At 33.8% G+C, this 14,333-nt stretch overlaps 1 protein-coding gene across 1 annotated transcript; it reads right to left on the bottom strand.

The window, feature by feature from the left end:
* Positions 1 to 5,887: 5,887 nt before the first annotated feature.
* Positions 5,888 to 12,345, bottom strand: LOC122292914 (protein N-lysine methyltransferase METTL21A). The gene is made up of 9 exons (XM_043101475.1): positions 12,161 to 12,345; positions 10,718 to 10,784; positions 10,117 to 10,182; positions 9,724 to 9,817; positions 9,460 to 9,576; positions 9,047 to 9,147; positions 7,366 to 7,440; positions 7,186 to 7,278; positions 5,888 to 6,404 (listed from the first exon to the last, which is right to left on the bottom strand). Exons 1-9 carry the CDS (start codon positions 12,172 to 12,174, stop codon positions 6,096 to 6,098), a joined length of 936 nt encoding a protein of 311 aa, XP_042957409.1. The 5' UTR covers positions 12,175 to 12,345; the 3' UTR covers positions 5,888 to 6,095.
* Between the last annotated feature and the right edge of the window lie 1,988 nt (positions 12,346 to 14,333).

Here is a 14,333-nt window from a genome sequence, read left to right as displayed (position 1 = left end):
CTTTGTCACACCACTGTGAGTCCTCAGTCAGTGACCTCCTTGCTGTCATCTGTGCTCGACTTCATTGCTGAAGGTAAGTCTGATTTCCAAATATCTCATTGACTATTTTTTTTTTAATTTGATATTTTTATGGAATTAAATGGAGAATAGGATTAATGGAGATGAAGGATGAGATTGTGAATTGTATGCTGTGAAAGATTGATTGTGTATGTGTGTGAATTGTGATGGATCTGATTGTGATTTATTAGGGTTTTGTGTGATTTATTGGGGTTTTGTGATTTATTTAGATTTTTTATAATTTATAATTGGATTCTTACCTACAACATGATACGGATTTTATAATTGCATATTCAGAAAACTATGAAATCGTTCAAGCTTGATATTTAATTGCATATTCAAAAAACTTTGACCCAAGCACTTGTTTGAACTGAAAAGGATCTAGTTAGCATCGTTGAGATCCATTTAGACACTATCAGGTTCTTTATATATATATATTAAATATATCTATATACAAATTTATACCAGTTGCAATTTTTCTTTCATATTCTATTTCGGGATCAAGAGGACATGATCATACCCTATTTTAACTTATGTTTTCATCCCGGCCCTCACTTGGTGCACGCCACTTATATATTAATACGTGTGTCATTTTTTAATTTATTTATGATAACGGATTCCGACAAATTATTGCAAAAAAATATCTTATATGCTTGTGTAAATAAAATAATGTCATTTGAGATTTGTTGTTTGCTAAAACTTTTCATGTTTACTATAATTTTTTATTTGTTGTTTGCTTAAGTTAATGGAAGTACCAACAGATTCTAGTGCGAGCTCACCTGTTCAAGGTACCCCTACATTTATCCCTGCCTCTACCCCTACCCCTACTACTATGCCTACCATTACGAAACCTTGCCCCACCCCCAAGTTCAACAAGAAACCCGTTTCCATAGTTTGATCTTACTTCACCAAATTAGAGGTCGGTGACCCTAATAACTCTAAAGCCAAGTGTAACCATTGTAGTAAAATTTATAGATACCACTATAGGAAACATGGCATCTCACAATTAAAGTTGCACTTAGAAGAGCAATGTAAAAAAAAGTCCAATTCTAAGATCTTTGCAAGAGAATAGTCAATCTAGGCTATAAATTGGACTTAAAAAAATGGAGGATGAGATTAGTAGAGGTGCAAGGTTGAAGGGGTACACGAAGTATGATCCTGATGAGTATAGGATACACCTACCTCGTATGTCCATCTTGGACAAGCTACCTTTTCAAATTGTGGATGGGAAAGGGTTCCAAGCGTATTTTCACTACTTGAAACTAAGGTTTCAACTTCCATCTTGTCACATGGTGGTAAAGAATGTAAAAAAATATTACCGATTTGAAAAAGAGAAATTGAGGGATCTTTTGGCAGGTTAGTTTCTTTGCCTCACCACTAATTGTTGGACATCGGTCCAAAATTTTAATTATATGTCTTTTTACTTGTCATTTTATTGATTGTGATAGACATTGCATAAGAAAATTCTCAAATTTTATTAAATTACCAATCATAAGAGTGAGACGATTGGAAAGGCCTTGGAAGCCGCTATAAAGGAGTAGGGGTTGACATGCGTTGTAACATGCACAATTGATAATGTCTCATCTAAGGATGTCTCAATGGGATATCTTAAGACCTTTCTTAGAGAGGCAAATAAGACAATATTGGTTGGTGATTATTTGCATGTGAGGTGTGCGGCACATATTCTTAATCTTATTGTTAATGATGGCATGAGAAATCTTCATGACTCTATTGTGAGGGCCAGGACTGCTATGAGATTGATAAGATCTTCTCTTACGAGATTGGAGAAATTCAAGGTTGTTAAGAGGTCTGTGGGCCTAACATCAAAGAATGGGCTTTGTATTGATATGACTACACAATGGAACTCAACATTTTTTATGTTGGAGGCAACCCAAGAGTATAAGTTGGCATTTGTGAAGACTTCTAATATGTAAAATATTTTGAAGATCAAGTTAGATTGGGGAAACCTATAACTAAAGATTGGGATGTTGTATCTACTTTCGTAGATTTTCTAAGGTTTTTATATGAGGTTACCATGACATTATCTGGTTCTTTGAATCCTACATCCCATCATTTTTGTCAAGAAATATGTAAGGTAAAAGAAGAATTAGAGGAGATTATCGCGGGCGATCATACTAGGCTACAGGAGATGGCATTGTTGATGAGGGAGAAGTACGACAAGTATTTGGGGAGAGATTTTGATAGGGCTAATATATTGTTATATATAGTTGTTGTCCTTGACCCTCGGTTTAAGGTGGATGACATGATATATTGATTGGGTATTGCCTACAGGCAAGTATGGGCAGAGCATATTGCATCAAGGTTTAGGAAAACACTTGATAGATTATTTGATAAGTTTACCATCTTGCGAGGTGGTAATATTGTGGCATCTACACGTATCCTCCACTAGTTGTAGATCCTAGGGCTGAGAAAAAAAGTAGATTGGAATGGGGAGATAGGATGGAGCAAAACCCCTTCACGAGGAGTGTTCCAAAGGCTAAATCAAAGATGGACAGATACTTCGCAGTGGATCTTGAACCATATATACGAGATTTCGATATCTTATCTTGGTGGAAGGTACATGTCCCTAAGTATCTCGTCCTTGCACAAATATTCGGCAGTATTTTGGACATCCCTATTAATACCGTAGCCTTAAAGCTAGCCTTTAGCACCGAAGGGCACGTATTGAATCCATTACGAATCTCATTAGATTCTACCACCATAGAGGCTTTGATTTGCACCTCAAACTGGATCACGGGGAGTCCAATTTGTGTTCCGGATATTATTGATTATTGTCAGATCGACGCTGAGGAGAAGGGTGCTGATGAGCTTGGATCTGGTAATTTGTCACTTAAATTCAATTTTCTTATCTTAATTTATTTATTTTCATTTAATTGGTATTAATTTCAAATTTAATTCTTGTAGTGATACCTGGGATGGTGTCTATGACTACCACCTCTGCAGTATGACTTCGTGTATATTAGAGTCTAAACCCACAAGTGCTCATGGTTTGCACAATTAATCCATTAACTTTTTGTTTTCATATTTATAACTTTATATTTATATTTCTATTTTTTTATTTTTAACTTATTATTATTGCAGGTTTTATGATCTTGAATTTGATTCTCACAATACTCAACAGTGAACACAACTCAAGTCTAAGACCCTCAATGAACTTACTGCTATCCAAAATTGATCAAACTTCCCAATGTTATGATTTTGTTAATTTACAATTAGTTGTAACGTTAATTGTACAATTTGTAATGTTTATTATTTTTATGTCTTTGTAATTTTGTAGTAGTTTATTAGTTGTCTTAATTTGTATCATTGTAAATTTGTAATAGCTTAGTGCCTTAGTGATGGTTATTACTTAGAACTTAATAGACTAATAATATTAGTTGGAACTTGGAACTTAGTAATTAGTATATAGTTAATAGTTTCTATTCATAATTTTTTTTAAGTTTTTTAATATCTAAATATAGTTGTACTTAAATTTTAAGCCTAAAAATAGGTTTAAATATGTTTTTGGACCATTTTGGACTCATAAAACTGATATGGACCCAAATGGGTGCATGTGGGAGGAGGGGGATGGGTTGGATGTCCACCCCCACACCCCCATTGATGAACAAGGGTGGAGCATGGGGAAAAAACTCTCCCCCACGCTCTTTTTTTTAGGCGTGGGGGAGGGGGGGGATAGCACTCCTAGATGGTCAAATGTAAAAAAAAAGCCCTAGATGGTCAAATGTAAAAAAGGAGCCCAACGCACTGCGGGGGGCACGGGGCAAGTAGAGAATAAAGAAAGGAATGATAAGGAAAACAATGGTTATGGGAAGATAGAACATCTGGGGAGCACAAGAGCTCAGCCAATAGGAAGGCACCACTTGTCGAAGTGAGGGAAGACATGCAGAACAAAATTCTACATTTTGCACTGCTCAAAGGGATGGGTATGACATTTGTCAAGAAAACTATCAAATTTCACGTTGCATGATGAAGTAGTTGAAAATGTGTCAAACAATTCATCGAGTAGGCACAACATAAAAAAGAGTGAACTAAGAATGATACGAAAAGGGTCATTTATCCGTGAAAGTGCCAAGTGGATTCGAAAAAGGTACTTTTCAAAAAGAAAAATTCTTGCCTACACATGTATGCAATGGTAGAACCAATTTTTTTTTTGGGGGGGGGGGGGGGGGGGGGATAGAATTCGATTGTGTGACACATTTATATAAAATAAAAGGAGACAAATCTTAATCTTAATTTCACAAAAAATCATAAAAATATATCTATATTTAAAAGTCTGATTTTGGTAATTTGTTATATGCTTATAGTAATAAAATTTTAAAAACACAACTTAACATCTCTTTCAAATTTTTGATGATAGTATTTCATGAAATAAAATTCATTCTTATTTTGTAATGAGATGTTTAGAATTCGTTTCTTCATAGTAACAATCAAGTGATTTTTTAGAAGTTCATCCTTCATTCTAGTATGGAAGCTACTTTATCAAGTCTCAAGTAAAATCGAGATATTTTGGTGTTATATTAAGCATATAATACTATAATTGAGACTTTAAACAAATTGTTTCTTGATCAATGAAGTTTAGATGATAAAACTTCTCAACTATTTTTCATATAGATTATCAACTTTATATGATTTTTCTTTTATTTAATTAATTTGGATTCCATATTAAAAAGCATAATATTGTATAATAAAAAAAAACTTTAAGATCTATATTAATAAGTTTATCATTTCTCAAAAAATTAGTTTTAATGTGGTTTTGAAGGAGCCATATCATAGAAAAAAGCTAATATGGAAATTATACAAAATTTTGGGACTATGGTAAAAAAAAAAAATGGAGAGAGATTTTTATGTATATAGAAATTTTAGAAATTATGAAAAATTTTATATTTGGGAGGGGGGGGGGGGGGGTGGGGGAATTTTATATTTACATAAAATTATGAAAAAAAGGTGGGGAATATTTTGGGTTTAAAATAAAATAAAATAAAATGGGGGGCGGGGGTGCTGGCCAACCTTGAACGTAAGTTTATCTGTTGCATGTGTGACTAGAATTTGAGGGATAATTGTTGGGAGCAAATAAATATGTCGTTGTAAGATGTTAAAGTCACGAGATATTCACATGACCAAGGGCGAGCAAAGCATAAAGTTACACAAAACGCATCATACGAGCTCAAAGATAAAGCCTAGAAGGACATCATGTTCATAATGGAGAATCTTAACCAATTGTATATGTGTAAGATTGGAATCCATAGAATAAGTTCTAGCAAGATATCCACGTCGGAAGGATGTATCAACAGAAAAATCGAGCTCATGAAGGTAACATTTCTAACTAGGCACCAAGTATTGTGGCCTTGAAAGGGTAATGTCATGGTAGAATACCTCAAGTCTTATAAATATCCTACCAAGTCGTTCTAAAGGGATTCTAAGATGATTATTAAGAGAAGTAGTTATTCTCTAACTTAAACATAAGAGCCATTCCTCAATGGATTCCCCGAGGCTCTTGTTCTGTTTGCAACTAGGTAGAGTATGTGGAGGGTGTCGCTAGAAATTGCATCGACAAATTCTGATACTTAGCTTAATGTTTGAAGCACTAAAATGTTACGGTAGGAACCTACTTCAGTCTCGAACGACCTTGCTACACTTCCTTCTTGAACAAACTTGCTACGGGAACGGGATACCGAGTGAGTAAGAGAACATGTTTTCTGATAATGCGTGGCAAGATGAAATGTGCGACTAGCCTTTGTGATGTTCAACGACAGCACACAACCATGCTTTTGTCGTGTACATACATCCCATCCATACAAGCCATCCGGACTTCAAGAAAGACAGATCATAAAAGGTCTGCCCTATTAACTTAGATAACTACTATGTCTGCACAAACTTTTTACAAAACATAAGCTATGCAAAGTATTAGCTTAGCAAAAAGTTAATTAAAAATTCAACTCATGAGAAACTTCACTTACACATCAGCGTATAAAATTGCTTTTGTAGGACTCCTATGAAGACAAAATGATTCTATTAACTTAAGCTATCTTGACATCTCGTAGAAGTCTAGCAGCCATTGACCCCGTTCTTCTAACTTCAAAATCATTAAGTTTCTCATTCTGGAAATTGGTCACTGGCTTGCAGTCTTCCTTGTGTACATCGCCAGTAGAATTGGCCACCTTCTCCTCGGTACTTTGCCCAGCATTTTCTTCCTCTTCCTTGCTTGTTTTGACCTCTTCAACTTTGTGATCACTCCCACTCCCCTCAATGCTCTCTCTAATCCCCTCCGAATGTTTTGCTCCCATGATGAAAAGTTGAATACTTGGATGTTGGAATATCTGGTCCATCTGCAAGGAATAAGTGGTTGGTAGGGACCAAAGAGTTAACAAGTGAAGTGGTACTATTTCTTATTTCAGGTTCAAGCACTTGAACCTAAAATAAGAGTGCTTGAACCTGAAATAAGAAATAGCACCACCATACTGTACGCATGGTGCATGATCAATGATGTTGGAAATCCAACGAAGTTGGTCCCTGTGTTCATCAGACATTAAATCCATGACCATCTGATGTATTTTTCCAATAAATTACCTACTACAAATATGCCATAGCTATAATCACGTAGTCAATCTATCAGGTATGGCACGGAAGCAGGGACAAAGCCAAGAAAGAAAATTAAACAGGGGGAGGGGGGTGACTTTCTTCTGAAAGGGATTTTGGCATTAACAAATTATTAAAACCCCTCCCCCCCACAAAGATATTTTATTTCCATATCATGCTATCCTTTACTTGAAATTTCTTTTTGTATTCAAACTATATAAATGGTGTTTTTCTTTTAACCTCCATTTTACTTTCCAATCAGGCACCACTTTCACAAACATGGAACCTAGTGTTTTTTCCTTCCCAACACAATATTTTATAGGAGTCAGGCATACAACAATGTTGGGTGGAAGAAAATTACCACTCTTAGCACCCTCCAATGAACCCTAATCACTTCCAAATTACGATATTTTATTTCACTCCAGGCAGTTTGGGGGCCAAGGGCCATAGTGAGGGCCCTGGTAAAGTGTATTATCTATAGACCATGGATGAAGGTATCTACTGTTAATTTTTGTGTTAAACATCACATACCTTAGATTGTGGAATAATCTTCACATCAAAATTTCTTCTCCACATCTGAAGCATTTGCTCATGGACACTCGTAGAACGGATCTCATACCCCAGCTTCATGAAAATATTAGAAGCAAATAAGTGCATCGGTGATGATGCTTTTGTAGCACAAATTCAAGTAATAACTATCAAATCACATACCAAAATTGTAGTTTTAGGTCCTGACAAGGCAAATATTGTCTGCAATAGTGGTTCCAATAGATGCTCTGCATAAACCTTGAATACAAAAGGTTTGAAATTTACCGACTCGGGTGAAATAATTTTAGCTAGAGAGCCACACCAATACAACAATAAGAGAAAAGGTGCGCCAATGGGACAGATGTGACATCTACAATAAAAATGCTTAAGAAACCACAAATCCATCAATTATCAAGTACATGCCAGACTAAATTTTTTTAGTGGCAGGTTGGAAGCCTTGCCCATCCCATATCAAGTCCAACTTAGAACTAACTAGTCATTTTACCAGGGGAGGCATTATTGAAGCTGATTCAGGCAAAGTTACCCAAATTACAAAAGTTAATGCAAATACTTGTAACACCTAAAATTAAGACTACTATTTTAGGAAACATTCTAAAACGGGTACTGTTGTAGACCGTAGTCCATTCAAAAAAATTCTTGTATACCTACTGCACAATTCAACTTTAACCAAACACAAGTACATATGAATTACTCTAAGAGACCAGCTGGATAAACATTTTTTTTTATTGGCACCGGGTGTCCAGGAACAGCATTCTGATTAATCCTGGAGGTGAACAAAAACTAATATTCCTGCCCACAGCACCAAGCCCCTCAAATAAAAAATAAAATAAAATAAATAAAAAAAAACCATTGAAACTTATGAACTCTTTAATTGCCTTGCCCACAAAAACCATTGAAAGTAGCCATTTGTACCACAACTTATATTGCAGTTATTGCTTATGTCAGTTACACAAATTAAAATGCTTCACATCCCAACTGTGACCGATATCACCTAAAACTCATATTCCTCCCCCCGGCGCCACACCCCCCCCCCCCCCCCAAAAAAAAAAAAAAAAAAAGAAGGGGGAGGGGGGGGGGGGGGGGGAGAGAATCTACAATGTCCTCATAGGCTTTAATTTTTCCCCTTAGAATTATTATTTTTAGATTGAAACACTTCCAACCAAAACTTTAATATTTATGGTCCTCGTTCCAAGTATATGAGAGCTATCAGGAAACCAAAAGGCAACAGAAAACTTATCTGTATGGCAAACAATTATCCCCCAAGAGAATATGGTTGCAATCCCTGATAATATATAGTCTAAAATCAAGCCTAGTTTTGCAATAATCAGGGTGCCGTTTCATTTTACTAATATAAAAGAGAACAGATAGCCACTACAAAAGTTAGCAACACGACATTTTTTTTCCCCAGTAAAAGTGGCAACTGGTGCAAAGATAAAGCAGCCTCTCACCGTCAAATGCAAGTTCAGGGGTCTAGAAGCAGTCTTTCCATGCAAAAAGGTTAAAGATTAAGATTTCCGCTCTCAAACTCTTACTTTTGTAGGACTAAAATCTTTGTGATGGAATCCTTTTAAATAAAGGAGACAGGTCCACTTCACTCCATCATACAATCACAAGGGTTTCGTAATAATAAGCACACAAGCAATTTCTACACAGCTTTGATCAAGAGAGATCCCAAATTACACGAATATATGTATGTGTGATGCCAACATATGCAAATGAATTTACAATTTATTCATTTCTTAATGTGGGAGCAGCTGTAAGGAAGATGACTCGGTTCTGTTCCTGTCCTTTGTTAAAAAGAAAAAAAATGGAGCAAAAAATGCCTAATATTTCATTAACTTACAACATCAGTGCCAATGATATAGTCAAATGGTGGATCAACAGCCCTAATATGATCCTTGTTTCCCCAGTCTAACTCTGCAACCTGAATTGATCCAAATGAATCTGCAAAGAACATAAAGTTTCAAATTAAGATGCAAGTATTAGCTTTAAAAGTCTAAAATAATTAAGTGGTAGCTCCAAGTACATTCCTATAATCCTCTACCAATAGCAAAAAAAATCTAGAAGTGGTGACAGTTATCATTGCTCCTTTTATAGAGAAAGAAGGGTCAACCCAAATATACCTGCTTTGCATGGAAATTCGCACTACCAATGAGAATATGGGTAAAACGAACAAAAAGAAAAGAAAAGAGATATTATACAGAAATTGTAATATGTACAAGCCAATGAAAGTTGCATAAAGGTTGCAGAGCACACCGGAACCAGGATTCATCTGCAAGATCCTTGAAGTATTACGTTCAACATTTCTCATTAGCAATGGCAAAACTTCAATTTGGTCTGTTGCAACTACATCACATCCAAGCAAAGCCATACCTGGAAATAGGTCCAAATCAGACTAAGCAGGTAACAGCACCCTACAAGATAAAATAGGGTGTCCTAGATTCTGTTCAAGGAGAATAAGTGCACAAACTGTGTATTGATTAATTGTACCTAAAAATCAAGAGAAAAATAAAAACTCACCAAAACCAGCTACTCCACAACCTGCTCCAAGTTCAAGAACACGTTTTCCTTTAAGTTTAGATGGGCAAAACCTTCCCTTTCTGCAGTTTTTCTCCTGCAAACCGGGAAAAAAAGGCCTACTCAGATTTACAAAAAGAACAGCACCTGATGTTACAATCAGTTTCAAGCTATATAATAGTTAGCTACCATGTGTGCTTGTCTCTTCTGCAGATTAAGGGGAAAAAATTTAGCAATGAGATCGCCCATACTGCACACATGATTAACTTAGCAATGTCTTTTTTATAAGTTTTATCAACTTGGCAATGTTTAAGAAAGCTACTTAAGAGTCTGGAAAATTAACAACTAAAAGTAGCAGAAACGTTTCAAGAGCATACAAAGGGAAAATAGACGTACCAGAAATTTGACAAACACAAGTGAAGCATCCCAAACAGTAGTTCCTAAATGCTTGGAATTGGGATCCTAGCACAATGTCAGCATGCATGTTCAGAGTTAATTTGTTAATGGATATACAAGAGAATCAATGTAACCAAATAATAATAGAAGTGAAAATACTCGATGTTCCTAAACCATATAAGACTTTGATATTTGTAAATGGCGAGTGAATATTGAAAAACATGCTTTCAACCAGACCTCTAAATAAGCAACAAAAGTTTGCTTTTCTATCAAATATGTATTCAGAAAAATGAAACCTTCTCCACTGTACTATTAGCATGTGCCAAATTCTCATGCTTGAAGACAGTATGGAAACGCCTAACTTATAATCTCCCATGAAAAGAAAATTTAAAAATGGCGGATTGTCGTATCTAGGCAGGAAGGTCCATCATCCTTCATGTGATGAATAGGTACTCCATTCTTTAAAAATGTCTAACCAGAATTGTAATGGCATAACATAGCTGCAACCAATACACTACCTCACCCCCCCCCCCCCCCCCCCCCCCTCCTCCCAACCAAAAAAAAAAAAAAGTGTAACATCACTACAGTAAATAAAACATACCTGAGAAAACTGCAATTCATGGCCTAAAACTTCGAGATTCATCGAAAATGTGCTTGGAGAATTTAACCTGATCGCAAAAAGTTGTAGAGCATAAAAATCATTCTCTAAAGAAAAATGTGATCATTGTGATGTGAGGAATTACGCAAAATAGGGAGCACAATGTCAACCACATATGTCCACATGAACTCATAGCTATACACAAGAAAAAGTTGGATAATAAATGAAAGCAATTATCACTGCACTACCACTCAAAGTGGCGTGCATAGGAGTATTCGTCACGTTATGAAGGCGAGAAATTTAAAAAGCAGCCATTTAAAAAAAGAAAAACAAAAAAAACAAAGAAACAAAAATCTATAACTTAATGTGCTATCTACTATATACATGGACATAAATGTGTGATCCAACATATTGAGCAGGAATCAAACTAGGGAAGGCTCCATAATGCAGACATAAGAACACAGTTGTATACATGGTGAGTTTGATTCATTTAGTCCTAAATCATAAAAGAACCAGGGTAACTTATGGAAATAGATCTAATGCGGGCAAGGTTCAATGCCTTGTTTTAACTGTGAAGGAAAAAATAAATAAAAAATGAAGAGCCTCAAATATTTATATATAGGTATTGACAAAATAAATTGGTATTGAGAAATAAAGCCTTTACACATCCATTAATACAAAAAATTACGTTTTTAAGCCTCCAATCATCAGGTTTTTTTACATACTGGTCCAATATCAAAGACTCAAAATTGCTTGTTAGAAGTTAAATGATCAAAGAGTTCTGCTATATACAAGTCAGTGTGTAAACGCACCACTTTCATTGGACTTATTACAATTTTAAAAAAGTCAAAATGCCAACAGTCTTTAATAGTAGCTGATGTGGAAGAAGTAGTTTACCTATGGTTCCATAAATTTTTCAGGGGTATGTTAATTACAATGATTTTTTGCAAGGTATGACTTGAATATCTGAGAATGATTTCAAAGCAATCAATCTAGTAGGAAATCTCCGATCGATACATCCTTCAAATTGAGAAGCATTGTTTATTTCATAAATCCCAAGTCGTTAAAGCAAAAACCTCAAGCACTCCGTTTTTTTTTTTTTTGAACATAAATATTTACAAAGACACAGATAGAGTCTTAGAACGATTGAATTGCTGAAGAAGTCTGAATAACCCATCTCTACACAGTCTCTTAGCGAAATCAGATTTAAGAATGCCCTGGAACATGAATTAATAAGCAACGACTCATGGCGGGCCTTATTTCATATTTAATTGCCCAACACAATGAAGGAAGTGGGCGGCGCAGTAAGGGGAGGGAGGCCGAAGGAATGTAATCTTTTCAACCACACAAATTATCGCTCGCAACATACTCATAAAACTCGGTCAAAAATTGACCATGAAAGAAGCTGAAAACCATTCCTTTGTAAACTATGAAGATGCGCAATACCTGTCAGGCTCCATTTGATTGCTGCTTCTGAAGTGAAGTGATAGCCTAATATTGAACTTGACACAAGAAGCTTCGAATCGCAGTTAAAGTGGCGTCTTGTTCTGAGATCATTCACCGCAATGAGTGAGCGAGAGAGCCAGAGAGACACAGAAGTTTTGGGCTTAGCGTTGCAACCCTGCTTTTAAGGATTGTAATTGGATTATGGATACGTAAATGAAACTTTTAATGAATGTTAGATAAATTTAGATTTTAGTTATTTTATTTATATTAATCTTTATATTAGAGTAGTTATTTTTTTATTATATAATAATAAAATAATATAAAATAAATTTAAATTTAACTATTTATATCAAATCTCTATATTGGATATTAATTTATTTATTATATAATAATGACTAATTAATAATTTTAAAAATATTTAATTTTTTAATTATAAATTTATTTTATTTTATCATATTTTACTATTCTACCTATTATATTTTATTAGTAATATTTATTTTACTATTTTATCATATTTTTTTCAGATTTTATTCTACCTAAGATCATTTTTCTAAGTTTGGTAACTTTTTACGGATTGGAAATCAAGAGAAAGGGAGAGTTTCAAAAATAATAAAATAAAGATTTGCTTATTAAACAGTAACTATCAAATTTGCTTTTTTTCTTTACATATACGGTAGCTTAAAGCTAAGATATTTGACTATGGATAATCTATTGTAGTGACTATTATTTTTAATGGTTGAAAAAATAGCTTTATTTTCACATATGCTCTTAGGAGTATAGATAGATAGAAGATTCAAATATATAAATATTGTATAGATCTTTTAAAAAAAAAATTCTACTAAAAAAACTGGTTTTTTTTTATTATATATTTCTTAAGATGGATCAATTTCTTAAAAGGTTTGCATGAAATTTATTTATTGGAAATTTGGACTTACATTGTAATGGGCTATAAAATAAGAAAAATAATATTTGTAGTTTTATTGTGTGCAATTTTCATATATATATATATATAATGGATAAATCTAGATTCTACATAATTTTTTATCTATAATTTTCCGTTATTTTTAATAATAAATCCCATATTTTTTTAAGGGAGGGTGTTAGGTTTATATATTTTAAGATTATATATAACATTACTCTTAAAATAATCAAATATATTTTACCTATAGTTGTTCAACAGAATTATTCAGAATTGTACTTATAGAAAATGAATATAATAATCTTATTTTTTTCTCAATTTTTTCTAAAAACTGATTATTTGTCTTTTGATTTTCTTTATACCATAGTAAGACATGTGATCGTTAGATTTTGAAAAATAAAATTACTAGAAAACTAGGTCAAAAATATATTTTAATTGATTTAGATAATATGATTAAAAGAAATTAGATAATATTTTGTTATTATATAGAGTTTAGATGGATAATTTAATATGAGATTAAATTTTGAGAGGGATAAACAAAATGCTAAAAAGGGTAATATTAGGTAAACTTTGATTAATTGAATAGTCAAGATTATGCTAGTGCTCTAAAAGAAACCCTCGACACAAAGGTATCTATGTGTCGAGACGGAAGATGGGGGCATGGGCATGGCACAACTTGTTCTAGATTTTTAATTAAAACTATTTTTACATATTTTTAATTATGTGTATATAATTAGAAAAAAAAAATTGGCCCTTTCAAAATTAGTGCACAAATTTAAAAAATAAAATAAAATAAAAATAAAAAAATCAATGGATTGGTACACTACTTAGAACTAGATGCAATATGAACCACACAAAGTTGGCACCACTAAGGTCAATTTGGAACTTAAAGCAAAACCCAAACACACATGATGTTTTTTACATGATTCTTTGCCGACTCTCTCAACCTAGTATCAAGCACATCCGTTTTCATCATGATTTCTACTTTATATTGTGGGTCTCACTTTTTAAAGGTTGCTTACACATCTTTAATTTGCATAAATCTTCTTTTTTTTGGCTCACAAAGTATTCACTTTTAATCTTGAAGAAAATTTAAAGCATTAATCCAATTCCATACAATGACAATAAAGTATGGCTTTGCATCACTATGTTCTGTTTAATATGGCATTCAAACCATGGTACATAAGAACCCTCTTTCAAACCATATAATGACAATAATGTTTGGTAAACATATACTTAAATCTCTTTCAAAAT

This window comes from Carya illinoinensis, chromosome 13, assembly GCF_018687715.1.
Source record: "Carya illinoinensis cultivar Pawnee chromosome 13, C.illinoinensisPawnee_v1, whole genome shotgun sequence".
NCBI classification, from domain to species: Eukaryota; Viridiplantae; Streptophyta; class Magnoliopsida; order Fagales; family Juglandaceae; genus Carya; species Carya illinoinensis.
This window is presented reverse-complemented; position numbering and strand designations above follow the sequence as displayed.

Excerpts from the sequence above, each read along its gene's own strand:
- LOC122292914 (XM_043101475.1), bottom strand. Across the intron at positions 9,577-9,723 it reads TTGTGGAGTAGCTGGTTTTG|GTATGGCTTTGCTTGGATGT; the intron begins GTGAGTTTTTAT and ends ACCTATTTCCAG. Across the intron at positions 7,279-7,365 it reads GACCTAAAACTACAATTTTG|CTGGGGTATGAGATCCGTTC; the intron begins GTATGTGATTTG and ends ATTTTCATGAAG.